The 27,550-nt window shown below is 38.8% G+C and overlaps 2 protein-coding genes across 4 annotated transcripts in view; one reads left to right on the top strand and one right to left on the bottom strand.

Annotated features, from left to right (window-relative positions):
* The first annotated feature begins 1,129 nt into the window (after positions 1-1,129).
* Positions 1,130-24,942, top strand: trmt13 (tRNA methyltransferase 13 homolog). Of its 3 annotated transcripts, XR_009514802.1 has the most exons (12): positions 1,130-1,349; positions 2,612-2,658; positions 7,570-7,636; positions 12,292-12,351; positions 12,437-12,506; positions 15,044-15,150; positions 16,719-16,886; positions 16,979-17,051; positions 17,148-17,222; positions 21,377-21,785; positions 22,764-22,919; positions 24,060-24,182. XR_009514802.1 is itself a non-coding variant. In XM_059984641.1 (11 exons), exons 1-11 carry the CDS (start codon positions 1,197-1,199, stop codon positions 24,280-24,282), a joined length of 1,452 nt encoding a protein of 483 aa, XP_059840624.1. In that variant the 5' UTR covers positions 1,130-1,196; the 3' UTR covers positions 24,283-24,942. The 3 variants fall into 3 exon arrangements, 2 of the variants coding, with proteins under 2 accessions (XP_059840624.1, XP_059840625.1); XM_059984641.1 differs by lacking the exon at positions 22,764-22,919 and having other exon boundaries at positions 24,060-24,942; XM_059984642.1 differs by lacking the exon at positions 22,764-22,919 and having other exon boundaries at positions 1,183-1,349; positions 7,575-7,636; positions 24,060-24,404.
* The window catches only part of lrrc39 (leucine rich repeat containing 39), a 40,853-nt gene continuing 37,781 nt past the window's right edge, over positions 24,479-27,550 (bottom strand). Inside the window, exon 9 of the mRNA XM_059984643.1 lies at positions 24,479-24,616. Coding sequence (XP_059840626.1) covers positions 24,555-24,616 — 62 coding nt within the window. The 3' untranslated portion in view covers positions 24,479-24,554. The remainder of the gene's footprint in view (positions 24,617-27,550) is intronic.

Here is a 27,550-nt window from a genome sequence, read left to right as displayed (position 1 = left end):
GGATCTGCAGATCTTCAATATTTTCGCCTGTGAGGATGTGACTGAGCTGCCCTCTTCCTTAAAGGCTGTGGATCACAGATCCCTGTGAACCTTTTGGCTGAAGAAATGTGAGCACACCTCATCCTGTTTCATGGTTTAGACCCTGGATTGGCAGATGATCTTGGAGGATTTGGTAGTGAATGAGGGGTTTAGACAGGGTAAATACAAGAAGGATTTTTCTATTGAGGTTGGGTGGGACTACAACCAGAGGTCATGGGTTAAGGGTGAAAGGTGAGTTTAACGGGAACATGAATGGAAAACTTCTTCACTCAGAGGGTTGTGAGAGTATGGAATGAGCTACCAGCACAAGCGGTGCATGCCGAGAAGTTTGGGTGTCGGCAGGTCAACTGGTTTCAGCATGGACTAAATAGCAGAATGGTCTGTTTCTGTATGATTCAATGAAGAGCACCTCTGGTAACTCCTCCCGCACATCCACCCCATTTGATTGCATAAGTTGCTGCAACTATCTGGAGTCTATACAGTTCCTCTGACCGTGACTCGCTTTCTGAACCCCGCTGCTGATGCTTTCTTGATGCTTTCCTTGGTGGCTTCCCACCAGTGAAGAGGGAAGAAGGATTTCAAGGTTGTCCAACCGGCATTCTTCCTCTCTAGTCCCTTAATGTTCTCTCGGGTTCGCAAGCTTGCCCTGCAGCTTCCCCTGCCTGCTCCCGTAGACGGCAGTAGGCTCGGAGGAGGCGGTGGTCAAAGAAGAAAACTTGACGATTGAGATATCGCTGTATCCCCAGCAGGAAGCGCGACAATCATTGCCACCCCGCGACCAAACAGACAAACCTAAGAGCCACCATCCGCACTCCTGAAGGGAAGTCACATCAACCTCGACTTTGGCCGGGTACCATAAAGCGATGACACCGTTCTCCTCACTCTGCACACGTTCAAATGTGCCCATTTTATATCCATGGTATTACGATGAGCAGTGTACCACACTTAACAGCGTGATCTCGGCGGAGAATACTCGCCGTTGTCACTCGAAACTGCCGTTAGCATCCCGAGAGGGTGGGCGGGGTGGGGCGGAGCGGGGCGGAGCTGGGCCCCGTCTGACCTCTGACGCATGCGCACTGACTCGTTGACCGGCGCCCGCTCCCGCCGTACCTCGGCGTTGCTTGTCCCTTAGGCATAGCCTCCTCACCGAGCGCACCATGGGCGGCAAGGGGGCTGCAAATGGCATCGAGGCGCCTCTGCCAGGAAGATGCGGATATTTCGTGGCAAAGAAAAAGAGATACTGCAAAATGATCGTGGCAGAAGGGAAGCTGCTGTGTGGGGAACATGCGAATACAGCTTCAGATAGCAACGTATGACGAATCTTCCGTGAAGTATTTAGAAAAGTTTTTGCATTATCATCACTATAGAATATTTTGGGTTAGGAAGTATAGTCAAGACTTATAAAGTTGGGTATAAACGACAAGATTCCGTTTGGTCATGTTTTAGACGGGGTGGGCAGTTATGCTTTTTGTCAACACTAATTCATACTTAGGCTTTTTCGGCCTCTTTTTACATTGATTCCATTAATAAACACATGACTACGTGTGCACTTCAATTCAAACATAAAAGTGATATAATTAATTTGGTAGGAGTGAAAGTATACTCTTAAAAACGTGCGGGAAAGAAGCATTTCAACTGTAATTATTTGTGTAAGTTTATATTCAGTGCTTTATTATTTTATTAGTCCCCCTAAGTATTAATTGTCTTTGATTCAGAGGAAGGTTTTACATTACCTTTTCAAACAAATACAATTATGTTGATATGAAAAGACTTTCCCTCTAGAGCTCTATACTAAATGGATAGTGTGGAGGGTTATAGGTTGCACTGGGTTGAGAAGTGACAGAGTTCACCCTGGAAAAGAGTGAAGTGATTAGTTTTAGAAGGTAAAATTTGAAGGCAGAATACAAAGTATAATGGCAGGGTTCTTATTGGTGTGGAGGAACTGAGGGATCTTGGGTCCATGTCCATAGATTTCTCAAAGTTACTGGATAAGCTAACAGGTTTGCTGGGAAGGCACATGGTGTGTTGGCCTTCATTAGTTAGAGGATTGAGTTTAAGAGCCCTGAGGTATTGTTGCAACTTTATAAAACCCTGTTTAAACCCACTTATAAAATTATGTTTAGTTCTGGTTGTTTCATTATATGAAGGATCTAGAAGCTTTAGAAGGGGTGCAGAGGAGATTTACCAGGATGCTACCTGGATTAGAGGGCATGGTCTTAGTTTGAGTGAGCTAGGGCTTTTCTCTTTGGAATGAAGGAGGATGCCGGGTGACTTGATAGAGGTTTACAAAATGCTAAGAGGCAGAGATAGAATGGATAGCCAGAGAGACCTTTTCTAAGGATGGAACTGGCTAATTTGGTGGTGGAGGGAGCCATAATTTTAAAGTGATTGGAGGAAAGTATGGGGGGGGGGGGGAGATGTCATAGTTGTTCTTTATACAGAGGGCGCTGCTATCCCTGTGCTGCTTCCTACATTATAAACAGCTTAATTTGATGCTTTAGAAAGATGAATATTAAACAAGTTGGTTCATGAATAGCAGCCAGCATAGTGTTGACACTTTATTTCCTTCTAGGATGAAAACCAACGGAAAAGAATTCCGTGTCCTCTGGACCCAAAACAGTAAGTGTTGTACACTTCCCCATTTTTGTATTTATGCAAATACACTGGACATTTTTTGCAGCCTTATACTGGACAGCATTATTTAAAATCTTGAAAGCAACTGCACATTTCCCTGCTAGTCATGCACTCTCCTCAGATGTATCACTCCTCCCCAAGGCTCCCTGTGTTGTTTTTTTACAGATATATGGATTGCTCTGAGCAGGTAATTTTTACACAGCCTGAAAACTGTGTGGCACTTTAGTTCTTTTTGTCATAAGCATATCAAACAAATACAAACCACAACTCACAACGCAAGTAAAAGTGTCACAGTCAAAAAAATAACAAAATTGAAAGTGTTGACTAGACTGTGTCGGCATTCAACAGGGCAGCAATTTATTAAGTGTGAGCTACTGACTTGCATCCTCTGTTTATTATTATAATTTGTAACAATGTTATAACTTGAAACACTGACAATATAAATACGTTGAAGCTCTGAAATGTTTCAAAGTAAAGATTGTGGTATGTTTATTATTTTGAAAATTTATGGAATATATTCATTAACACAATTACCAAGGACTGCAGTTGTTCAAGAAAGCACATTGCCACTACCTTCAAAGGCATAAACACTGGACTTGCTAATGATGTTCAGATGTTGATAAACAAATAAGGATAAAAAGACATTTACATTAATTTGATCATGAAGCTAATGTGTTATATTGTTACATTTTTATCTGCACTGACCACTCCGGAGTCTTTTGGAGATGACCACAAATGCAACCATTGGTACTGTTTTAGAATAGGGATTTATTGGCCTTAAGTCCCTCTAATTTCCCAAGTGCCTTCTCCTAATAATTGTTGTTAAATTCCTTGCTCATTTGACACTTAATTCGCTATTTTAAGAACTCAGAAATATAAGTATTTCTTTAAGTGCACAGTCATTTCCTGATTTCCCCATTACAAATTCTCTTGTCATTGTTTTTATGGGTTCCACATTCTTACCAGGCCTTTTACGTAGTTGTAAAGCTAAGGTTTTTAAAAAATATATATTTCTAGTTCACTTTATTATTCTGTATTCTCTATTAATTGTTGTGGTGCGTGGCCAAGTGGTTAAGGCGTTAGACTAGCGATCTGAAGGTTGTGAGTTCGAGCCCCAGCCAAGGCAACGTATTGTGTCCTTGAGCACAATTGCTCCAGTCCACCCAGCTGAAAATGGGTACTGGCAAAATGCTGGGGGTTAACCTCGTGATAGACTGGAGTCATGCCACAGAAACCGGCATGAGCACCAGCCTGATGAGCCTATAAGGCTTTAACTTAACTCTTATCAATTGTTAAGAATACACATCATAGTCTATTCCTTAGCCTTATTAGTTACAAATCATTCATCATATTTCTATGTATAGTAATTATGGATTGTCATTTCTTTAAAGTTTTGCTATTGTTTACCATTTGATTGAATTTGTCACTTTCCTCAGTAACATTCTTCAAATCTATTTTTTGCCGAGTGGCAAGTAATATTTACACTGCACAAGTCCTAGAAATGACCATGTCTAACAGAAATATTCATTAGAGATATCGACATCTGATTCCCCCATCCACGACCTTGACCAAAATCCAAAAAGAACTAGCCACACAAATACTGTATCTACAAGAGCAGGCCTGAAACTAGATATCTGGATGTGAATAAACACTTTAATCATTCAGGCCTTGTGGAAATGACAGACAGGAAAAGACCAGCTAATCAGTCAAGTCTGTCCCACTTATACAACTTTGTATAAGAAATACAATTCTTTTTTATCCTTACCAGTTTTACATTACTGTCTGTGTCCAGATGGATATCTTACTGTGAAAGCAGTTTGTCCTCCTCACTGCATTTCCTATTACTTCCCTAGGAATGGGATTCATCATTTTTATGATGAATTCTTCTGATAGTTCTAAGGGAACCATTATATATATAAGACTTCAAATCCATATAATATTTTGATGCTACACTAGTCTTATTTGCTAGTGTATTTGGTGAAGGGAATTTCCATAGGTTTGGTGGAGAGAAGAGAAAGAAGAACCTTGGACATTTTGTTAATTATTAATTATTATTTAGTTAATTATTTGTCTAATACATGTAAAGTTCAAAGCAAAAGATTCAAGGTGGGTTTTGCTGCTTGCCCACAGTGTTCAAGGACAATATCCACATTAACCATTTTAGAAATTATACAAAAATGTAAGAGCTGGGAAGTGGATTGGTGAAAGAGAAAAAGGGCTGGAGAAGTCAAGTCAAGTCACTTTTATTGTCATTTCGACCATAACATACAGTACATAGTAAAAATGAGACAACGTTTTTCAGGACCATGGTGTTACATGACACAGTACAAAAACTAGACTGAACTAGGTAATAAAAAAAAACACAGAGAAAGCTACACTAGACTACAGACCTACACAGGACTGCGTGAAGTACACAAAAAACAGTGCAGGCATTACAATAAATAATAAACAGGACAGTAGGGCAAGGTGTCAGTCCAGGCTCTGGGTATTGAGGAGTCTGATAGCTTAGGGCAGGGGTGTCAAACTCATTTTAAGTCACGGGCCGGATTGAGAAAAATGCGACTTCATGCGGGCCAGATCAGTTGTGCACGCGCGTGTGCTCCCACAGCTTTCGTTGCCTTCATTTTTTCAACCTGCTCTCATGTGTATCAGTCTCTGCTATATCTAAAATTGTTTCACTTTACGAATTTCCTTTTTTATGAAGCAGATTGCCTAGCAAGCATTCTTTTTATGATTGGTATTAACTTACAGACGTAGATTACAAGAAAGTAGGCAACGAGAAAGAAACGACGCTATTTCGGCTAAGATTGTTTTGGGAGCCATACCTTTTCCATTAATAAACTGTTTGAAATCAAGCATTAGCAAACACAAATGTAGACCTAACAGTTACACAGAAATGCCATTTCACAAAGCAACTTTTTATCCCGGAGCTCTGTTGTGTCTTTCCCTTTGCTTTCCATGAACTGACAGATCTCCTCATGCAACTCAAAACATCTTTTCAGCACTTTTCCTTGGTTTAACCATCGCACCTCTGTGTGATAGGGCAAATCATTATATTCTGAACCCAACTCCTCCAGAAACGACTTGAACTCACGGTGATTTAAACCTTTGGCTCTTATGAAGTTAACTGCTCGTGTTATGGTGCTCATTATATGTTCCATTTTCAAGGCTTTGCCACACAACGATTCCTGGTGTATGATGCAGTGATAAGCTGTCAGCTCACCTGCGCCGTTTTCCTCCCGCATCTTCTCCCGGATCCTGCCCACCAATCCACTCTTGACCGCACATCGCGGGCTTCTGTTTCTTATCCAGATGCTTGTATTTGTCGTGGTGTTTCGTTTCATAGTGTCATCTTACGGTATATTCTTTAATTACAGCCACACCGTCTCCGCACACAGGACAAACAGGTTTGCCCGTTATATCTGCGAACATATACTCTGCCTCCCACCTGCCTTGAAAACCCCTGTTTTCAAAGTCCACCTTTCGTTCAGCCATTTTTGGGGTGAGGGATAGCAGAAAGTTGACCACACGTGACTAGCGCCATAAGGATGCTGATGAGAGAGTAAGGCAAGCGCTAGCAATGCACTGGCAGTGCATTGTGGGATTTGTAGTATTAGTGGTGCATGCAATATACCGGCGGGCCAGCTCTAATAGAAAAAAAATTTATTCATTAATGATATTCAGGAAATAAACCAGGGAAACCAAATAAACACTAAAAACCCTGAAAACCTGGTACCTGAATAAACTCAGCATTAGCCATATCATATGCCATAGGCGCTTCGATTACTGGAGCCAGCTTTAATAGTAATTAGATATTATCTCGTGGGCCAAAGATAATTCCACCGCGGGCCTTGAGTTTGACATATATGGCTTAGGGGAAGAAACTGTTATACAGTCTGGTCATGAGAGCCTGAATGCTTCGGAGCCTTTTCCCAGATGGCAGGAGGGAGAAGCGATTGTATGAAGGGTGCATGGGGTCCTTCATAATGCTGTTTCCTTTGCAGATGCAGCAGGTAGTGTAAACGTCTGTGATGGCGGGAAGAGAGACCCCAGTGATCTTCTCAGCTGACCTCACTATCCACTGCAGGGTCTTGCGATCTGAGATGGTGCAATTTCCGAACCAGGCAGTGATGCAGCTGCTCAGGATGTTCCCAATACAACCCCTGTAGAATGTGATGAGGATGGAGGGGTGGGAGATGGATTTTCCTCAGCCTTTGCAGAAAGAAGAGGGAAGTGATGGGCAGATAAATAGATAAGGTGAGAGTGGGAAATGGGAATAGTGAAGAAGCAGCAGAGGATGTGGTGATCACAATTACCAGAAGTTCAAGAAATTGATGTTCATGCCATCTGTTTGGAGACTACCCAGACGGAATACAAGGTGTTGTTCCTCCAACCCAAGTGTGGTCTTATTGTGGCAGTAAAGGAGGAGGCCATGCCCCACCCAGCCCTTTATCTCTTTCACCAACTTCCCAGCTCTTTACTTCACCCCGAACCCTCTTCTGGTTTCTCCTATCACTTTCTACCTTGTACTACTTCCTCTCCTTCCCTCCACCTTCTTATTCTAACTTCTCATCTCAATTTTCGAGCCTTGATGAAGGGTCTCAGCCTGAAACGTTTACTGTTTACTCTTCTCCATAGATGCTGCCTGGCCTGCTGAGTTCCTCCAGCATTTTGTATGTTTTAAAATGTTTTTATTTTAACACACACAAATACACCGAAAGGTCCATTTTACTTGTAGGCCAAATCAAATCCCATTCCTTTAGTAGTTGTCTTCTGTTACCTTTCAGTCGTTGTCTTTTCAAAAATTTAGCATGATGAGAAAGATAAAATATTGATCTGTTTGTAGTTGAAGTTAGATTCTTAATAATCTAATGTCAAACTACAATTTTTTTCCAGTACAGTTGATAAAGATAAACTAGAAAAGCATCTGAAAAAATGTAATTCAAGGGAAAAACCAAAACCTGTAAGTTGTTATTTTTCTTTTTTCTACATGAAATACTATTACATTTTATTTTCAAAAACTGTATAAAATCTGCAATGTTCATTTAAGCATTAATATTTTAAAATAGTTGTGATGTAAAGTATTCACTTATTTTCATCGTGTCACTAAAAAATCAGGGTATTGCCACACTGAAACTATGCACTTACAACAGGCACTTACAGTAGTCTTTAAATTAGTAGGTTCCAACTATGTTGGAAAATAATATACAAATTAATTAAATGTTTGAATGTTAAAACCAAGATCTTGTGGAAATGCAAATATTAGTTCCAGAGAATGAATTATACTTCCATTTCTCTAGATCGATCACAAAGAAATTTTGAGTGGTTAAAATTGTTCTGTCAGTCAAGGAAAGTAATGTGGAACTTGCAGACTATTGAGTCTCATATCAGTACAGGGAAGCAATTCAGGTCGATTTTTAGGGATAGGATTTATGAGTATTTAGAAAACCATGATCTAATTGGGGACAGAGAGAGGGTTAAGTTATGTCTTACTAATTTGTTTGTGATGTTTAAGGAAGCGACAGAGGTGATTCTCTGTAGATTTTAGCAAGGTATTTGACAGGTCCATCATGGTAGGCTCATCCAGAAGGTTAAGGTGGGTGGCTGTGATGTTGAATCAGGTTCCCGGGTCCGGAAAGTGAGAGGGGAAATACACTGACTTTGAACAGGTGTATTTATCATTTATTTACAAACAGTAAAAATTTGACCAAACATTCATGTTCCCCAAGTTATAGACACTACAAAGCTGAATTTTCAACAAACATGCTTGGCTAAAACCACGCACAGAGCATACCTTCCCAATAGTCATGTGCATCACTTGCCTTAAACAAAAGAAGTGAGACATAATCTCTCACACATGCTTTCTGGTTATTTGAAACTGGACATCAGGCAGCTATCCAATGGAAAAAGCAGCTGCAATTTCTAAACTAACCAATCACAAAGTCACTTTTGACGATCAGAATAAGGCACGGCCCCCACAGGAAACATGGTAACTTGGCCATTTGGATTCGAAATTGGCTTGGCATAGAAGACAGAGGGTAGTGGTTGATGGGACTACTGTGGGTAGGTATCTGTGACCAGTGGCATTCTACAGGGACCTCTGCTGTTTATGACCTGATTGAAAATGTGAATGTTTGGGTTAGTAAGTTTGCAGATTATGCAAAGATTGGTGGTGGTGTGGATAGTATAAAAGATTGCCAAAGAATATAGCAGGATATAGGCCAATTGGACATGGGATAGAGAAATGGCAGATGGAGTTAAAGCTAAATGTGATGAGTTGCTCTTTGGGAGAACAAATATAAAGTGACATTATGCTATTAACGGTGAGACCCTTAATATTGGGGTACAGAGTGATCCTGGGTCCAGGTCCATTGCCCCCTGAAATTGGCTGCACAGGTTGATGGGGGATTAAAAAAATGTCTGTGGCATGCTTGCTTTATTCGTTGAGATATTGAGTTCAGGAATCAGAAGTTGCGTTGCAGCTTTATAAAACTCTAGTTAGGGCCACATAGAATCATAGAAAACCTACAGCGCAATACAATCCCTTCAGCCCATAAAGTTGTGCCAACATCTCTACCTTAGAAATTACTAGGCTTACCTATAACCCTCTATTTTACTAACCTCCATGTACCTATCTAAAACCCTCTTAAAAGACCCTATTGTATCTGCCTCCACCACCATTGCCGGCAGCCCATTCCACGCACTCACCACTCTCTGAGTTAAAAAAAAAAACTTATCCCTGACATCTCCTCTGTACCTACTCCCCAGCACCTTAAACCTGTGTCCTCTTGTGGCAACCATTTCAGCCCTGAGAAAAAGCCTATGACTATCCACACGATCAATGCCTCTCATCATCCTGTACACCTCTATCAGGTTACCTCTCATCCTCCTTCGCTCCAAGGAGAAAAGGCCAAGTTCACTCAACCTATTCTCATAAGGCATGCTCCCCAAACCAGGCAACATCCTTGTAAATCTCCTGTGCACCCTTTCTATGGCTTCCACATCCTTCCTGTAATGAGGGAACCAGAACTGAGCACAGTACTCCAAGTGAGATCTGACCAGGGTCTTATATAGCTGCAACATTACCTCTCGGCTCCTAAATTCAATTCCATGATTCATGAAGGCCAATACACCATATGCCTTCTTAACCACAGAGTCAACCTGCTCAGCTGCTTTGAGCATCCTATGGACTCAGACCCCAAGATCCCTCTGATCCTCCACACTGCCAAGAGTCCTACCATTAATACTATATCCTGCCATCATATTTGACCTACCAAAATGAACCACTTCACATTTATCTGGGTTGAACTCCATCAACCACTTTTCAGCCTAGTTTTGCGTGCTATCAGTGCCCCGCTGTAACCTCTGACAGCACTCCATACTATCCACATCACCTCCAACCTTAATGTCATCAGCAAACTTACTAACCCATCCCTCCACTTTCTCATCCAGATCATTTATAAAAATCACAAAGGGTAAGGGTCCCAGAACAGATCCCTGAGGCATTCCACTGGTGACTGACCTCCATGCAGAACAGGACCTGTCTACTACCAATCTTTGCCTTCTGTGGGCAAGCCAGTTCTGGATCCCCAAAGCAATGTCCCCTTGGATCCCATGCCTCCTTATTTCCTAAATAAGCCTTGCATGGGATACCTTATCAAATACTGAAATCCATATACATTACATCTACTACCCTTCATTCATCAGTGTGTTTCGTCACATCCTCAAAAAATTCAATCAGGCTCATAAGGCACGACCTGCCCTTGACTACTCCAAATGTTCTTAAATCCAGCCTTTCAGAATCTTCTCCATCAACTTACCAACCACTGAGGTAAGACTCACAGGTCTATAATTTCCAGGGCTATCTCTACTCCCTTTCTTGAATAAAGGAACAACATCTGCAACCCTCCAATCCTCCGGAACCTCCCCCGTCCCCATTGATGATGCAAAGATCATCGCCGGAGGCTCAGCAATCTCCTCCCTCACCTTCCGCAGTAGCCTGGGGTACATTTTGTCTGGTCCTGGTGACTTATCCAACTTGATGCTTTCCAAAAGCTCCAGCACATCCTCTTTCTTAACTTCTACATGCTCAAGCTTTTCAGTCTGCAGCAAGTCATCACTACAGTCACTAAGAGCCTTTTCCATAGTGAATACTGAAGTAAAGTATTCATTAAATACTTCTGCTATTTCCTCCAGTTCCATACACACTTTCCCACTGTCACACTTGATAGGTCCTATTCTTTCACGTCTTATCCTTTTGCTCTTCACATATTTGTAGAATGCCTTGGGGTTTTCCTTAACTCTGCCTGCCAAGGCCTTCTCATGGCCCCTTCTGGCTCTCCTGATTTCCTTCTTAAGCTCCTTCCTGTTAGCCTTATAATCTTCTAGATTTCTAACATTACCTAGCTCTCTGAACCTTTTGTAAGTTTTTCTTCTTGACTACATTTATTACAGCCTTTGTACGCAATGGTTCCTGTACCTTACCATAACTTCCCTGTCTCATTGGAACATACCTATACAGAGCTCTACACAAATATTCCCTGAATATTTGCCACATTTCTTCTGTACTTTCCCTGAGAATATCTGTTTCCAATTTAAGCTTCTAATTTCCTGCCTGATAGCCTCATAATTCCTCTTACTCCAATTAAACACTTTTTTAACTTGTCTGTTCCTATCTTTCTCCATTGCTATTGTAAATGAGATAGAATTATGATCACTATCTCCAAAATGCACTCCCACTGAGAGATCTGACACCTGACCAGGTTCATTTCCTAATACCACATCTGGAATATTGCATTCTATTCTGCCGTATCTTAGGATGGATGTGGAACCTTTGGAGTAAGTACAGAAGATGTTTACCAGGATGCTGCCTGGATGAGTAAGCCTGTGCTATAAAGAGAGATTAGGCAAATTTGGGTTGTTTTCTCTGAAACAGCAGAGACTGAGTAGAGATCTGAAAGAAGTCTATAAGATTGAGGCATAAATAAACAGCTGATATCTTTATCCCAGGGTCAAAATGCCTAATACTAGAGGACATATATTTAAGGTGAAAGGGCACGTTCAAAGGAAATTGGCAGAGCAAGTTTTCTGCAATGATCTGCCAGGGGTAGTAGTGTTGGCAAATATGGCAAGGGTGTTTAAGAGGGTTTTAGACAGGCACATTGATGTGTAGAGAATGGAGGAACATGGACATTGTTGGCAAAATGGATTAGTTTAGTTAGGCATTTAACTAGTTTAGTAAGTTCAGCGGACCGTCATGAGCTACAGTGCATGTTCCTGTGCTGTACTGTTCAATATTCTATGTTAAAAATTGAACATGAATCAGTTTAATGTTCTATTTTCGTTTTTAAGTATATTCTCATTAGTGTTGATCATGACATGAAGAAGTTCCTTACAATGGTGAGCTACAAAGTATTTTGCAAATAGATAATAGGTAGGTAGTGAAAAGTTGTGACAAATTGGAGATGAGGTACAGATCAACTTTGATTCAATAGATGACTATTTTTAATTTCTTATCAGAAAAGGTTCTTGATGTTTCTAATTATATGCATAATCAATAAGCTTGAAAGAAGCAAAGTTTAAATATATATAGTTAATTTCTGTGTTTTCTTATTTCAGATTTATTATAGTAAAGGTATCAATGGGGGCTTTGAGGATTCAGTGGAGGGAACCAAACAGGTATAGCTTTCTGTTCTGTGAAAATCAATAAAATATTGCTTATATGATAACAACAACTTACTTTATTTCTCAATATTATTTCAAGGTTTCAATTTGTGCTTTGTCCAAAGAAGAATTGGAGAAAATGATCAGAAAACTGGTAAAAGTAACCAACAGTAAGTAAAATATACAACAAAATAAAAAAATATCTAATTCTCATAGGGGTGAAAACAAAGGTTTAAATGCAAGACAAAGGTAGATTAGCAAAATTTTCACAATATGCACCTTTTGTTTAAAATACTGTATGAAGCCTTTGTGAACTTTATCCTTTCATGTAATGGGATACAGATTAGAGCGTTTTTTTGGTATTTGAACAATCAATGGGTTATTGGTTTTAATGAAATATAATAAAACTCTTAATCTGTACATTGAACTTACTGTGCTCTGGGCACAACATCGAGTTTTTAGAAAAAAGTAACTTTGTGCCAATAAACTAAAATTGCATCAGTCTATTTTCATAACATGTGCTTAAAGGATCCTAAAAAGGTATATAAATCTAGGTAATATTGTATGTAAATTAATTTATTCACCTGTACCAGATTCCTAGCATATGGTGATAAGACCACAGTAAATACAATAAAGTAAACTTATCAATCCTACTTTCCTAGTTGTAAGATATAAAGAGTGTTACAACACTGCAATGAAAATTTTGGTAAAAGTGAAGTCAGTGTCATTCAAGGTGAACCTAGTCCCAATAATTAGTCATACCTCACACAAAGGAAGACACAACTGTTTAATCATGGAAGTAGTATATAAAAATTGCTGGTTTTTTTAGCCTCCATAAAAAAAAGTTTCCTCACTATAGATTCCGTTGTTCTCTCTGTATGATAAATTAAACTGTACCTGTTTTATAGCCCTGTTTGAGGACTATCCTTTATATTTCATCATACACCACAACATTTCCCATCAGCATCCCTGCCTCATTCTACGTGCTGCTGAAAGTCTCAACTATGCTTTTGTTATTATTAGTCTCTAATTTTCTACTTCTCATAAATTTCTTTTTTCTAAATAGTATAAGGTCCCACACTACCATTACTTCATTAAATACACGAAACGTGTTGCTTCTCTAGTGTGTTTTTAAATCATGCGTGCATAGTAGACAAACAAATTGGAGCAAACCCTGACATTTGTACCTGCAGACAAATTTACTGTGTTGATGGAAGTGACATTGAAAGTGTCCCAATTTTATGGTATAAGTGTAATCCACAGTCAGAGACCAATGGCAAATTTCAGATCTACAAAATCAAGTCTGAAACATACTGAATAGTTTAATCAATTGCACATTAAAATATAATGACTCCCAGTTTCTAATGCATTAAGTTTAAATTTTTTAATGTGTTCTAATTCTTAGAGTCTGGAATATTTTTGTACGGTTCTCCAACACACAACTCCTATAACTCCATCTTCCTCCAGCTGTGGCTTTCTTGCACCAAAACTGTTCTGTGCCTTCAAATATACAAGCCATTAACTCTGAAATTTTCTTCATTTCTCCCCTACTCCTTCAACATAACTCTATTTAATATGTCCCACTTACTGAGCTTTTAATCATCCTACCTGCATCTCCTTTAATATTAATTTCGTTTATTATACTTTTTTAAAAATAAGTGGAAGGAACAATGTGGTTGACTTTTAACTCTTTGAAATGAGCCAGCAAGCCACTCAGCATTATCATGCCTCTACATTTAAGCAAAGCATAAAATTGGATGGCACTGAATTCAGCAAAACAAAGTTACTTTCAACCCAGTTGAATTTTCCTCATGAACATCTAGTAAGAATAAACAGTAGTTCATCCCGTGCTTCTTCTATGCTTCTTGATATTCCTTATCCCATTTCTAACAAACCTGAACCGCTATGTACATTTATACTAATTCTTTGCATCTTAGGTGACTTTACACGCAGAATTCTTTCAGGTACCTTTTAACACAAATGATATAAAACCATGGATACTCAGATCCCAGTTACCCACAATTAATGCTATGAAGCTAACTTTCCTGAGATCATAAACCTATCAACTTATTAATACATCATTTACTTATGTGCTAAGTGATTGTCTCCATCTGGTCTACAAGCTTCCTTGAAGTAAGCAGCATACCCAGCGTTGTATGTTTTGAAACAACCAATTTAAATAATCCATGGTTTTATACTGCACCTCTTCTGCAATAAGACAGATGCTATGACACAACATCCTGCTTGCTACAAGCAGTGCATCTATTTGCAGTTTGCATTCTGAGATTTTTTTTCAATTTTGTTGATATTGCTTCCATTTACATTTTAAAAATTGAAGACAGGTGCCAGTTTATGGCCAGAAGCTAAACAATCAGTATTAGTTGGAAGTTTTAACACAACTGTTTGATCTTTACAAGTAGCAGCTGAACGTACCTCTGCATAGAGGAAATTCATTCTAGAAGTAAGCAGAGGAAATCTGTCTCAGCTGGATTACAGTAATGCAGTTAGAGGAAGTTGTACTAAATTGTTAAAGGCTCCATTGAGATCAAGATTAGGTATAGTGTACTTTGGTCTGTTCATGGAAAATGCAGTTGTGATTTTCTTTGCATGTTGTGAAAGCTTGACAATAAGATCAGCACATTTTTTAAATTTAAGTAAAACTATTTGTAATTCATATTTTTATAATGTTTTTGTTAATTATCTTTAGATTTGGATTCTCAGGTAACTGATCGAACATCAACCCATAGAGCATTTGAGGAAGCTCTGAATGATCCAAAAAATGGAGAATATGCCTTTAAGCATTTGAAGCAGAAGGTAGGATGTGGAGATGAATGACTTGAATTAAAAACTCAAGTGTATATTTATGTGCTTGGGTGGTGTGTAACTTGTAAGTTCAACCATGGAAGTTGCTAATTGTGCTACAACCAATGCAACAATTATCGATGACATAAAACAAGCAACAACTGTTGCAACTGAGGGAGATGTCTCCTGGATACATGGATTCCGATTGTAGAGAAGATTTTTAAAATAAAACTAATGTTTTCAAAAATCATGAATTTTCATCGGACACAGAAGTCATTTGGAGAATATCGCTAAAATCTTGAACCATGCTGAGCAAGCCTATTGTCTCATTATATGAGAGTTGAAAGTTACATTGCAGTTTTATCAAACTGGTTGGGTTACTGTTTGAGTATTACATTCAATTCTAGTTGCTCTATTGTAGGAAGGATGTGAAGGGTTTAGTGAGGGTATTGAAGAAGTTTACCAGTATGTTGTCAGAATTAGAGGACATGTGCTACAGATGTGCTGGGTTGGATAAACTAGGGTTGTTTTCTCTGGAACAGCGGAGCCTGACAGAATTTTATAAAATTATGGGAGGCATAGATGAGTAATCAATGGCTATCTTTTTTCTAAGGTCCAAATGTCTTGCCTTTTAAAGTAAGAGGGGGAAAGTTCAAAGGATATGTCTGGGACATTTTTTTTATATTTACACAGAACAGTGGGTGCCTGGAATGCTCTGCCAAGGGTGGTGGTGGAGGCAGATATGACAGGCATTTAAGTGGCTCTTAAGCATATGAATATGCGGAGAATGCAAGGTTATGGATTATGTGCATTCAGAAGTAATTGGGTGTCATTAGCTAAATTAGTTCAACATTATATCATGGCCCAAAGAGCCTATCCCTATGCTGTACTGTCCTGTGTTCCAACTAGTTTACATCCTGTCACTTAAGTATTTGCTCTAACTTCTATCCCTTTATCAATTTCCTAACTAATTCAGTAATTTCCTCCTCGACCTCATGAAATTCAACTTTAGATAACAATCACTCAAGAAGGTCTTTATGAATTATCTCCTGGAAGTCCCTAATAACTTGTATTTCATTTGTTGCTTCTAAAATCTTGGAAAAGATTCATATGCATTACTGCTTTTGAATTGAACTATCTGAAACTCTTATCAATTGAACATTGTCAGGAGTTCATCCACTTCATGGTAAAAAATGTAGTCATTTCCCCAAAACAGATGATGTGTTGACAAGTGATTCCATGGGTTGCTTTCACTTACCTTACTTAAAAAAACAATGTGCAATTTTCCAAATGGGGGGAAAAAACAATGGCTTACCACACCATTACTTTCATTTGGGTAATATTAATTGTTATCTCCTAGAAAAGTTTATTACTATTGCAAATGATCGTGGTAAATAGCATTTCTGTTATAACTCTGATAGGTGTTAGCTAATGTGAGAAACTGGAGATTAAACCTGGACCTTGCACCATTGCCAAACTATTTAGTAAATAAAGCATCTGAGCCATATGTAATAGAAATTATTAACTTTTTAAAGTTTTTGATTGTGTTGTTAACCCATACAGTATGGAATATATTCTAGGCTTCACTCGCTGGTAACTTGGAAAGACTGGGCTTACTAGGATCAAACAGATGTTACGTTGAGTTTGGTGCTGGTCGAGGAAAATTGTCTCATTGGATAGATCTTGCCTTGAAAGGTTCTGAGAATGTTCACTTCCTCCTTGTGGAAAGGGCTACTACTCGTTTCAAGGTAATAGTTTTCTAGAATTAGATAAGAAATAGCAATGATCTTCTACAAAAGTTTTAAAATTCTTTGAATAAATATGGCATTTTCTTTTAAAGGTAGATGGTAAGCACAGGCATCAAGGTTCAACATTTGAGCGGCTTCATATTGACATAGAAGATCTCAACCTAAGTAAGAGCTGTTTCAATTTTGCACACATGCATCGAATGTATTTTTCTTCTGTTAAAATATTATAAATTTTGTTTAATAATAGTAACATCATTGCAGGTAATGTGCCTCTTCTAGCAAGTGAAAAGTTGCCAGTGGTTGGAATTGGCAAGCATTTGTGTGGAGCTGCAACAGGTATGAATGGCTTTAAAATAAATCCAAATGTCAAAAAGAGGTAAACATTTATTGTTTATCAGTATGAGGCACCTTTTTAAATTTGTGCTTTAAAATGCTGACTTTTAGGATGGTGCCCTCTAGTGATGTCCCAAGGCAAGTAATTATTGTTTATTAATTTGTTCCTTTCTGTGCCTTGTAGCACATTGGATGGCAACCTTGCTGTTTCTTCAGCAGTTTTTACCTGTTTTTCAAGGCTAAGTTGCTAGCTCGATGTTGAACCCAGCATGAATGGAAAGTAAGCAAGGAGTCAGCCAATTCAAACCCAGGACAATTTGCCTCGAAGTCCAGTGTGGATGCCACTACATCACTGACTAGCCACGTTTATTAAGTGATCATCCTAAATTAACAATGAATCAGGAGAAACTTTACAATTATGATGCTCAAAATTTTATTCAGTATTACAAATATACAGGACTAATTTAGTATCAAAATATATCATGATTCTGAAACTGACAAATTACAGAATTATAGAGTGAAAATCATACAGTACAGAAATTGCAAGGGTAAAAAATGCTGATGGGAGTTATGTACAGGCCTCTGAAAATTAGCTACAAGAGGAAACAAAGAAGACATGTAAAATGGGCAATGTAAGTGTTCATGGGAGATTTCAATATGCAGGTAGATTGTGAAAATCAGATTGGTGCTGGATCCCAAGAGAAGGGATTTGTAGATGCCTATGAGACTTTTTTTAAGAAGAGCTTGTGGTGGAATAGTCCATTAGGGAAAAGATATTTCTGAATTAGCTATATGTAATTAACTAAGTTTGATTAGGGAGTTTAAGGTAAAGGAGCCCTTATGAGGCAGTGATCATAATATGATGGCATTCACCCAACAATTTAAGAGGGAGAATTGAAATCAGATGTATCTGTATTGAAGTGGAGTGAAGGGAACTGCAGAGGTGTTAAAGGGGAGTTAGTTGGCCAGAGTTGATTGGAAAAGTACACTAGCATGGATGATGTTTGAGTTTCTGGGAGTAATTTGGAAGATGCAAGATTGGTTCATTCTAAAGAAGAATAAGCATTCTAAAGGGAATGGCTGATAAGGGAAGTCAAACACAATGTAAAAGGAAATGAGGCCATATAATATAGCAAATATTAGTGGAAAGCTGGAGGATTGGAAGCTTTTAAAAACCAACAGAAGGCAAAAAGAGCAATAAGGACTGAAAAGATGAAATATGAAGGGAAGCTAGCCAATAGTATAAAAGAGGAATGCTAGCAAGTAAAAGAGAGACAGGAGTAGACATTATACCGCTGGAAAATGATGCTGGAGAGGTAATAATGGGGAACAAAGAAGTAGCAGATGAACTGACTAAGTATTTTGTGTCAAATTTTACTGTGAAAGGCTACCAGCAGCATTTCAGAAACTTGGAAGTGCCAGCGAACAGAAGGAAGGGGGGGCAGAAAAAAAGAAAATTATAGGCCAGTTGGCCTGACTCCAGTGATTGGCGTGATATTAAAGCCCATTATTAAGGATAACGTGTCAGCATATGCAGAGTTATTTGATAAAATAGGCCAAAGTCAGCATGGTTTCTTTAAGGAGAAATCCTGCCTGACAAATCTATAGGAATTGTTTGAGGAAATAAGAGGCACGACCGTGCAAAGGAGAGTCGGTGGATGTTGTTTACTTGGATTTTCAGAAGGCCTTTTACAGAGTACTGCACATTAGGCTGCTAAACAAGGTAAGAGCCATTGGTAATACTGGAAAAATACTAGCATGTATAGAAATTTGGCTGACTGGCAAAATGCAAGGAGTAGGAATAAAGGAGGCCTTTTCTGGTTGGCTGCCAGTGACAAGTGCTATTCCACGTCTTTTTGTGTTATTTGTCTATGATTTGGATGATGACATTGATGGTTTTCTGGCTAAGTTTGCATATCAGCTGTCAATCAGTAAGCTTAAAGACCTTAGTCTCAATATCTCCTTGTGCAATGGAATCCTCTGGATTTTCTCAGTTGCAGACCCATCAGTTCAGATTGGCAACAGCGTCTTCTTCACAATCTCTATCAGTACAGGAGCATCACAAGGTTGTGTGCTTAGCCTCTTGCTCTACTTACTTTACACTTACGACTCTGTAGCTAAGCACAGCTTCAATGCCATTTAAGTTTGCTGAAAAACCACTGTCGTTGGTTGAATCAAAGGTGGTAATGAATCAGCATATAGGAGGAAGATTGAAAATCTGGCTGAGCAGTGCCACAGTGATGACCTCTTACTCAATGTCAGCAAGATCAAGGATAGGATTATTGACTTCAGTAGGAAGAAACCAAAGGTCCATGAGCCAGTCCATATTGGGAGATCAGAGGTGGAGAGGGTCAGCAACTTTAATTTCAGACAACCAGTCCTTGGCCCAGCACATGCATACAATTATGAGGAAAGCATGGCAGCACCTGCACCTCCTTAGAAATTTGCAAAGATTTGCCATGACATCTAAAACTTGTGCAGTGGAGAGTGTATTGACTGGCTGCATCATAACCTGGTATAGAAACACCAATGCTCTTGAATGTAAAATCCTACAAAAGTCCATCCATCAGAGGTATAGCCCTCCCCACCATTGAGCACGTCTACATGGAACATTGTTGCAGGAAAACCGCATCCGTCATCAGGGACCCCCACCACTTGTGTCATGTTCTTTTCTCACTGTTGCCATCAGGAAAATAAAAGAGCCTCAGGACAAACCACCAGGTTCAGGAGTAGTTAATACCCTTCATCCATCAGGTTCTTGAACCAGAGGGGTAACTTTACTTGACCCAAAACTGGATTGTTCCCACAACCTATAGACTCACTTTCACGGAGCCTTCATCTCATGTTCTCGATATTTATTCACTATTATTTATTTATTTTTGTATTTGCACAGTTTGTTGTCTTTTACACACTGGTTGTCTGCCCTGTTGGTGTGGTAGTCCATTGATTCTGTTATGTTTATTGGATTTATTAAGTATGCCCACAAGAAAATAAATCTCAGGGTTGTATATTATAACACACATGCACTTGATACTAAATTTACGTTGAACTTTCAGTCTGCAGAAGAACTGGGGCAGACTAGGAGATTAGGCAAAGCAGTGGCAGATGAAATACACTGTATGGTCATACACTTTGGAGAAAGGAATAAAGGCATAGACTGTTTTCTAAATGGGGAATGGCCTAATTTTGCTCCCATGTCTTATGAGCCCTTAATCCACAACGTTCAGGCCAACCATTTTGCTCCTCCACATTAGTCCATTTGCCCACATTAGGTCCATACCCAGCTATTGTGTTACCTATTTAAGTGCCTGTCTAAATGTTTCTTAAATATCACGATTGTATCCTACTCTACCACCTCCTCTGGAAGAAAATTCCAGATATCAATACTGTGTTTCTCCATAAAGGCATTTTCTTGATGTGTATGGCCAATCAAGACTCTTTGCATTTGTCTGGTAAGCTATCAAGACTCCAAGTAGGAGTTGGGGTCTGCTATCATATCATGTGCCCTCTTGGACATTTCTAACAGTCTTTAACAAGTCACACATCTTTTAAAATGTCTTTGATAATCAGAGAGATTATAAAAATCATTACAAAAGTTGTAACTTAAGTATTATATAAAATTAATTTAAAACGTCTTTTTCCACATGTTAGCAACCCCATTCAGGAGGATAGAGTTGCTATTTGTTTATCACAGTTTCCCAGCATCATCATGAAAATCAGATAAAAAGTTCACGTAAAACCTTCGTAAACCTTTGGCACATAATTACTTAAACACTAGGCTTTAATGGAGAGTCAAGCAATGGAACAAGTAGTGAGAATGTATCAGACATTCACACATCTGCTGATGGTTAAGATACAAAGATCTTGTAGTTAGCAGTTCCTCAGCTATAAATCAGCAAAATTCTGGTCACTTGTGTATTTTCTTGCATGTGTAATTAGATGGTGAAAAAGCAAAGTGAAGCTTTAAAAATGAAACATGTTTGTGGGTAGTTAGACTGATCTGCTAACCTGGATTTCTTTTTAGTATTATCAACTGTCAGCTAGTAGAAAGTTGCTTGAATTCATGTTGAGATACCCTAGTTGCATATAAATAGCCCCAAATGTAAAAACTGGGAAAAATATATCTATTAAAATGCTGGTCTTTTTAAATTGGACAGATCTTGCACTGAGGTGTATGTTGAAAAGTTATAAAACCAAACAGGAGGATGCTGTCGAAGAACCTCTGAAGAAAAGATCCAAGGGTGAAATGGAGACAAGGGAACACCCTTTGAATCTTCCTAACTGTACTGTTCTGAACACTTCAAATGGACTGTCAGTACTTGGTATTGCCATTGCACTGTGCTGCCATCACAAGTGTGAGTGGAAGCATTATGTGGGCAAAGAATTCTTCTCTTCACATGGTCTTGGTGCAGAGGATTTTAACATATTTCAGCGTTTGTCAAGCTGGGCCACCTGTGGCATGAAAAAGCATTCCATTGACATTTGTGAAGTAGAATTTGGCAATGCAGATGAGAAACTGCATCTGGAAGACCACAACTTTGAGGAGGAAAGTTCTGCATACGAAGGGTATGTATCAAATCTTGAAATATTATTGTTATACACTGGTTTAAAGTTAGAGTGATAAATGCGAGTTCTGGAAAAATCTGGTAGGGGGGCATTAAGGTATATATGTATTTTTAATTGCTTGATTAACTGGAATTCTTAGGTGCAAAATATAGTTTAATTGCTGGACACAGTAATACTAAAAGTTGTATGTGGATGAGCATACTTGGGATTTTGATTAAGAGGACTGTGGCCTTGGAACGGGTATGATCACCTTGGTTATAATGTGTTCTAAGGAGAAGTTGCAAAAGTTATTTTTTATTGCCTGAATAACATAACAAGCAACTTAATTGAGATTTAAGATAATTTCATTGGATAAAGAAGAAAAGACAATTCAGGAGACTGGAGCAGAGGGACACAATCTTAAATTAGAACATGGATGGTTACACACACCATTAGATAACATAAAAGGAAGAGAAGCTTTGGCAAATTTCTCTTCTCTGGACCAGGAGCATAGAAACAAACCACTGCTCTGTTATTATTTTAGCTGGTACTGTTGTTAGAGAGTTAATGGCTCATGCTAAGGATACCTTTTATCTTTCTTGTTCAGAATAATTTTACTGAAATTCCTAATTATTCAATTTAACAATTGTAAGCATTTCAGCTCCATTGAGTCATTATACCATACCTACATTTTAGAATGCCTTTAATTACCAACAATGATAACAAAATCAACTATTAGACCTATTACATAACAGTACGAACCACTGATGTACAACTGAAATTATCTGTTTACATTTAAAGATATACGCACTGCAGTTCCTAGTGCACAGATGGCTATCAATCCTTTCACCCTTTTATATTCTGGCTGTTCAAGTCGTCATTAGGACCCCTAGAGCCTGTGAAGCAGGTTTAGTGTTGTGCTAGTTTCATGACATCTCAGATGTAGTTTTCTCCTGCTTTGGCTTTTTGCTTGAATAATCTTTTCTTTAATCATTTAAGTTTGGAAAGTTAACGCCACCAAATCAAGGACCTTGTATTGACTAGCAACAAACTCTACAGGAGTTAAGAAAACCTTGTCTATGCAAGGACAATTCAGGAAACTGGATGGATGAAACAGAGGAACTCAAGGGACTTCAGAGTGGCTAGGTTTGACAGGTGCTGTGCTGTAGATTAAGGAAAGTGCTAGGCTACAGATTAACCAAATGTGATGTAATATGGTAATTAGCTGTGGTATCAAGTAATGTACATTTATCGATAACCTGCTCAAAATATTTAAATTATCATCTCAACTATAAAATTAAGTAAATGAAAAAGTATTTGTAATATTTTTAGAAACTCAATTTCCAAAAAATGAGCATTTTCAGGTAGTTTACACAGATTGGTTTATAAATTTCAGTTCAGTGATTATTCTTTGCATTGGAAAAATTGCTAAATAATAGTGTGGAAGAGTGTTTAATCATCAAAACTAATTCCCAGACTTTCATACATGAGGCTGTTGCAACAATCTTCAACACTTGTTATGTATTGAATGTACACAGTGAGTTTCACTTATCATAATATCAAAATCAAATTAGAAGCTCCCTTTGCTTCTGGTACAACATTGTGTGTATTATCTACAAGATGTATTACAGCATCTCTCAAGCTTCTTTGTTATCATATCTTTATTTTACTTACGTAGAGATGCAGTGTGGAACAGGCCCTTCTGCCGCATGAATTGCACTGCCCAGCAACCCATCTATTTAGCCTTGGCCTAATCACAGGACAATTTATAATGACCAAATAACCTACTAACTGGTACATCTATAGACTGTGGAAAGAAATTGGAGCACCTGGAGGAAACCCCATATAGTCACAAGAGAACATACAAACTCCTTACAGATTCCTTACAGGAATTGAACTCCAAACCCCAACACCTAACACTGTAATAGTCATGCTAACCAGTATACTACAACCTAAAAAGATGGGCAACTTTTATGCCACCATCTCCTGGACAATTAAGATTCTACCTTGGAAAGAAATTTCTACCAGGCAACAATATGCAAGTATATTTATCAATTCAACTGAAACACTTCAAAAGGACTGTCCTTCCCATTTGCATCTATATTCCATGCAAAATCCACTTTAGAGTTTTAAGTTTCCTGTGAGTAGCGTTCCAGGCAATGGCAAATTATTTTGGGGCATTATTGCGCAAAGCAAGGGAAGAAACTAAAAGTGGATGCTTTCACTGTATTATAAGTACAAACCAACCAATTTTATTTTACAGCTGATCACTTTTTAAATTTTAAATCCCCTCAGAACACTGAATGTAGAGGAAAGAGAACACGTGGGACGCCTGTGCAAACTGTTGATAGACCATGGCCGGATCTGGTATTTGCAGCAGCAGGGATTTGATTCTACTTTGCAGTATTACACCAGTACCAACATCTCACTGGAAAATGTCCTGCTCACAGCTATTCCCCATCCAACAATTAAACAAACTGAGGACTCTGGAATAAGATTCAGTTTTTTAAAGAAATGAGGACTGTTAACAACAATATTTGTAAAGCAACATGTTCCATTCATTAATCATTAGTCCTTGATTCTCTTTGTTTGTCACATACAATGAATTGAATAAAATGCAGATGTGGGGTTTTTCTTTTATGTTTTTGATGGTTGACGTAAAAAGTTCTTGCATTTCATAAATTCACAAGTTTCAAAGAATCCGACCAGGTTCACGCAAGTGTTCATCATTTAAATTTGCATTATGTTATTTTAATACACTATTTGCTTTGTGATAGTGGTAACATGATTTTAATTGAATATTTCAGCTTCATTTGTAACTGACAGTGCTGAGTTACAAGTTTCAGTTTTGCCTGAAAGAGAGAAAAAAATGTTTGTATTTTGGAGTTTTATGTACAGTATTCAGTAGGTATTTCCTGTCTTGTATATGTAGTCAAAACATTTTTTAATAAGCATTTACAGTTTCATTCTTAAGTTGCACAAAAACTAATTTCACTGAGTCTTTTTTTACTGGCTATAACTTGGTATAAAATTGTAGTATAGTTTTGTGATTTTTCCACAAAACAAAATGATTTAATCAGTAACAAAATTAAGTTAAAACTATCAACAGTACTATACAATATTATTAAGGAAGAAAGATTGTTATTATTGAAATATACTGTGACTATATGGCATTGCATTTATTAATTTACATCTGCTTTACCTCAAGATTTAAATGTGTACGATTTCCACTCATGTCTGTCTTCCACTCTGGTAGTTGCCGTACATCTCTCATCTTCCTTGATAGGTAAGTTTCCAGAATGACGTTAAACTAGGTATTTAAATAACACTAATGGTTTGAATACCATTTCCAGGATACTCTGTGTAAGTGTGGCTCATGAATGGCATAGAACCTACTTGCCCACAAAGTCTGAAGCCTGGAGTATTTAGAAGCAATTAGCTAACCTAAATAAGCTAAGAATTGAGTTTCAGTGGTGCTCTCCCAACCAACGTGCCTTGAGCAAAACAACAAATTTCACAATATGTCAGTGATACTAAGTCTGATTCTGATACTGTGAACCAAAATCCAGTCCCACTCATGTCTTGGTCTCAATTACTTTAGCAAAGGGATCCAAACTTCCATATGCTAGATCTCCTATCCACCATGACGTAACTGATACCTGCAGCTCAATCTTTAAAGGCAAAAGTGACAGTTGTTAGGTAAGCCTGTCACCCCCACTGAGGCATAGGCTGCTAACAGCAGTTCACCAGAATCATCTCTCTTAGACCAGACTTTCAAGTTGTCCCTAGGTGTAGCCCATCATCTTGGTGTCAGCTTCAAGGTTGTGTTCCAGGTGATCTTCGGCGGGCATCTCTTCCACTTTCTCTGGGGATGTTTTGTAAGGGTCTGCCTGGTGATGTTGATACTTGGCTTACACAGCACATATCCCATCCATCCCCAACTTCATTTCCTTAATTCTTTCTGCACTGTGTTCACTGCCATCGATCAGTGTTGCTTATGACTTCTGGCTAGCGTATCTGGAGGATTTTTTTCACAGACAGCTATTAATAAAAGTCTGCACTTTCCTGATAGTCTTTGTTGTCCTCCAAATCTGCCCTGTACAGAAGAACTGACCACAAGTTGGAGTTGAACAGCCTGATCTAAGTGTGCTATGACAGCTCCTTCAAGGACCAGCTGTACTTGAGCTGGGTGAAGGCTGCCCTAGCTTTGCCAATTGGTGCTGCCCTGTCTGTAAATGACACTGCTTTTACTTCCTCAAGTGAACGTCCCTTGAAAGTATCTGGGTCACTGCAAGTTGAGTTGATCTTGGGGACTTTTTTCCTCTTTGGTTATCAAGTCTGTTTTTTTTCCCCTTGTGGGTGTTGGACAGGAGAGTTATATCGTCAGCAGAGTCCAGGTCATCCAGTTGTTTACATAGGATCCACTTCATCCCATTCCTTTTCTGTGCCGTAGATGGCTTCATGATCTAGTCTTTGACCAGAAGGTACAGGAAAGGGGACAGCAGGCAGCATTGTGTGACTCCTTTCTTCATCTAAAAGTGCGTGGTGAGCTATCCACCATGGTTGACTCTGCAGGACATTCCCTCGTACGAATTCTTGATCAGTCTGACCATCTTGCCTGGTACTCCATAGTGCCCCAGGATTCTCCAAGGTCTCTCTGTCTATACTGTCGAATGCTTTTTCATAATTGATGTTACTGTACAGAGATGAATTCCACTCAAGTGACTGCTTGATTATGGTGTGTAATGTGGTTATTTGGTTAGTACATGATCTATTCTTGTGGAACTCTTGATTGTTCATCTTTTTAAGAGTGTGATGCCTCTGTAATTGGAGCAGTTGCTAAGGTCACCCTTTGGAATCTTGACAAAGTAGCCCTTTTTTCCAGTCTGTTGATACTTTCTCTTCTTTCCAGGTCTTCTGAAAGAGAGGGTACAGCATCTCTGCTGTAGTGTCTACGTCTGCCCTGGGAGCTTCTCCAAGAATGTTGTCTGGACCAGCTGCTATACAATTGTTTAGCAATTTTGTTGCTTTCCTGATCTCTCTGGTAGGCTTGTCGCAGTTTATAGGCAGGACAATATTGGCTAGAGGTATGTCATTTGGGTTTAGAGTTGTGAGTCTGCTCAACAGATCTTCAAAGTGTTCAGCCCACCTGCAGCTGCTGCTCTGTTCCCACTATGCCTTTCTATCCTTGTCCTTGACTGGCTTCTCAGGCTTACTGTACTTGCCAGTTTCTTGGTGGTGGTGTACAGCTTCCTCACATTGCCATGTAAAAGTATTCAGCCCACAAAGTTTGTTCACATAAATGAATATTACAAGCAGAGATTTTGATCAACTTAACTGCGAATTTTTATTTGTGAATCACATGCTCCTTTTTTTTCCACGATAGAACCCAAAAGATGTAACGCATGAAAAACTAAAAACTCAACTGAAACATCAGCAGTTCAAAAGTATTCATCCCCCTTTGCTCAATACTTAGTCGAACCACTTCTCACAGCTATTACAGCCGGTGGTCTTTTGGATAAATCCCTTAGCTTTGCACAACATAACAGCAAGATTTGCCTATTCTTTCTTGCAAAATTGCACGGGGTTAGTTGGGGGAGTGGCAGTGGACGACAATCTTGAGGGTTTGCCAGAGATACTCGACTGGGTTAAGGTCAGGACTATGACTGGGCCACTCAAGAACATCAATTTTCTTCATCTAAAACCACTCCATGGTTGCAATGGAAGTGTGCATTGGGTCATTGTGCTGCTGAAACCAAACGTCCTACCCAGTTTAAGCTTTCTGG

Source organism: Hypanus sabinus, chromosome 11 (genome assembly GCF_030144855.1).
Source record: "Hypanus sabinus isolate sHypSab1 chromosome 11, sHypSab1.hap1, whole genome shotgun sequence".
Classification (NCBI taxonomy): Eukaryota; Metazoa; Chordata; class Chondrichthyes; order Myliobatiformes; family Dasyatidae; genus Hypanus; species Hypanus sabinus.
Note: the sequence above shows the minus strand (reverse complement) of the source record. Positions and strands in the feature narration are given on the sequence as shown.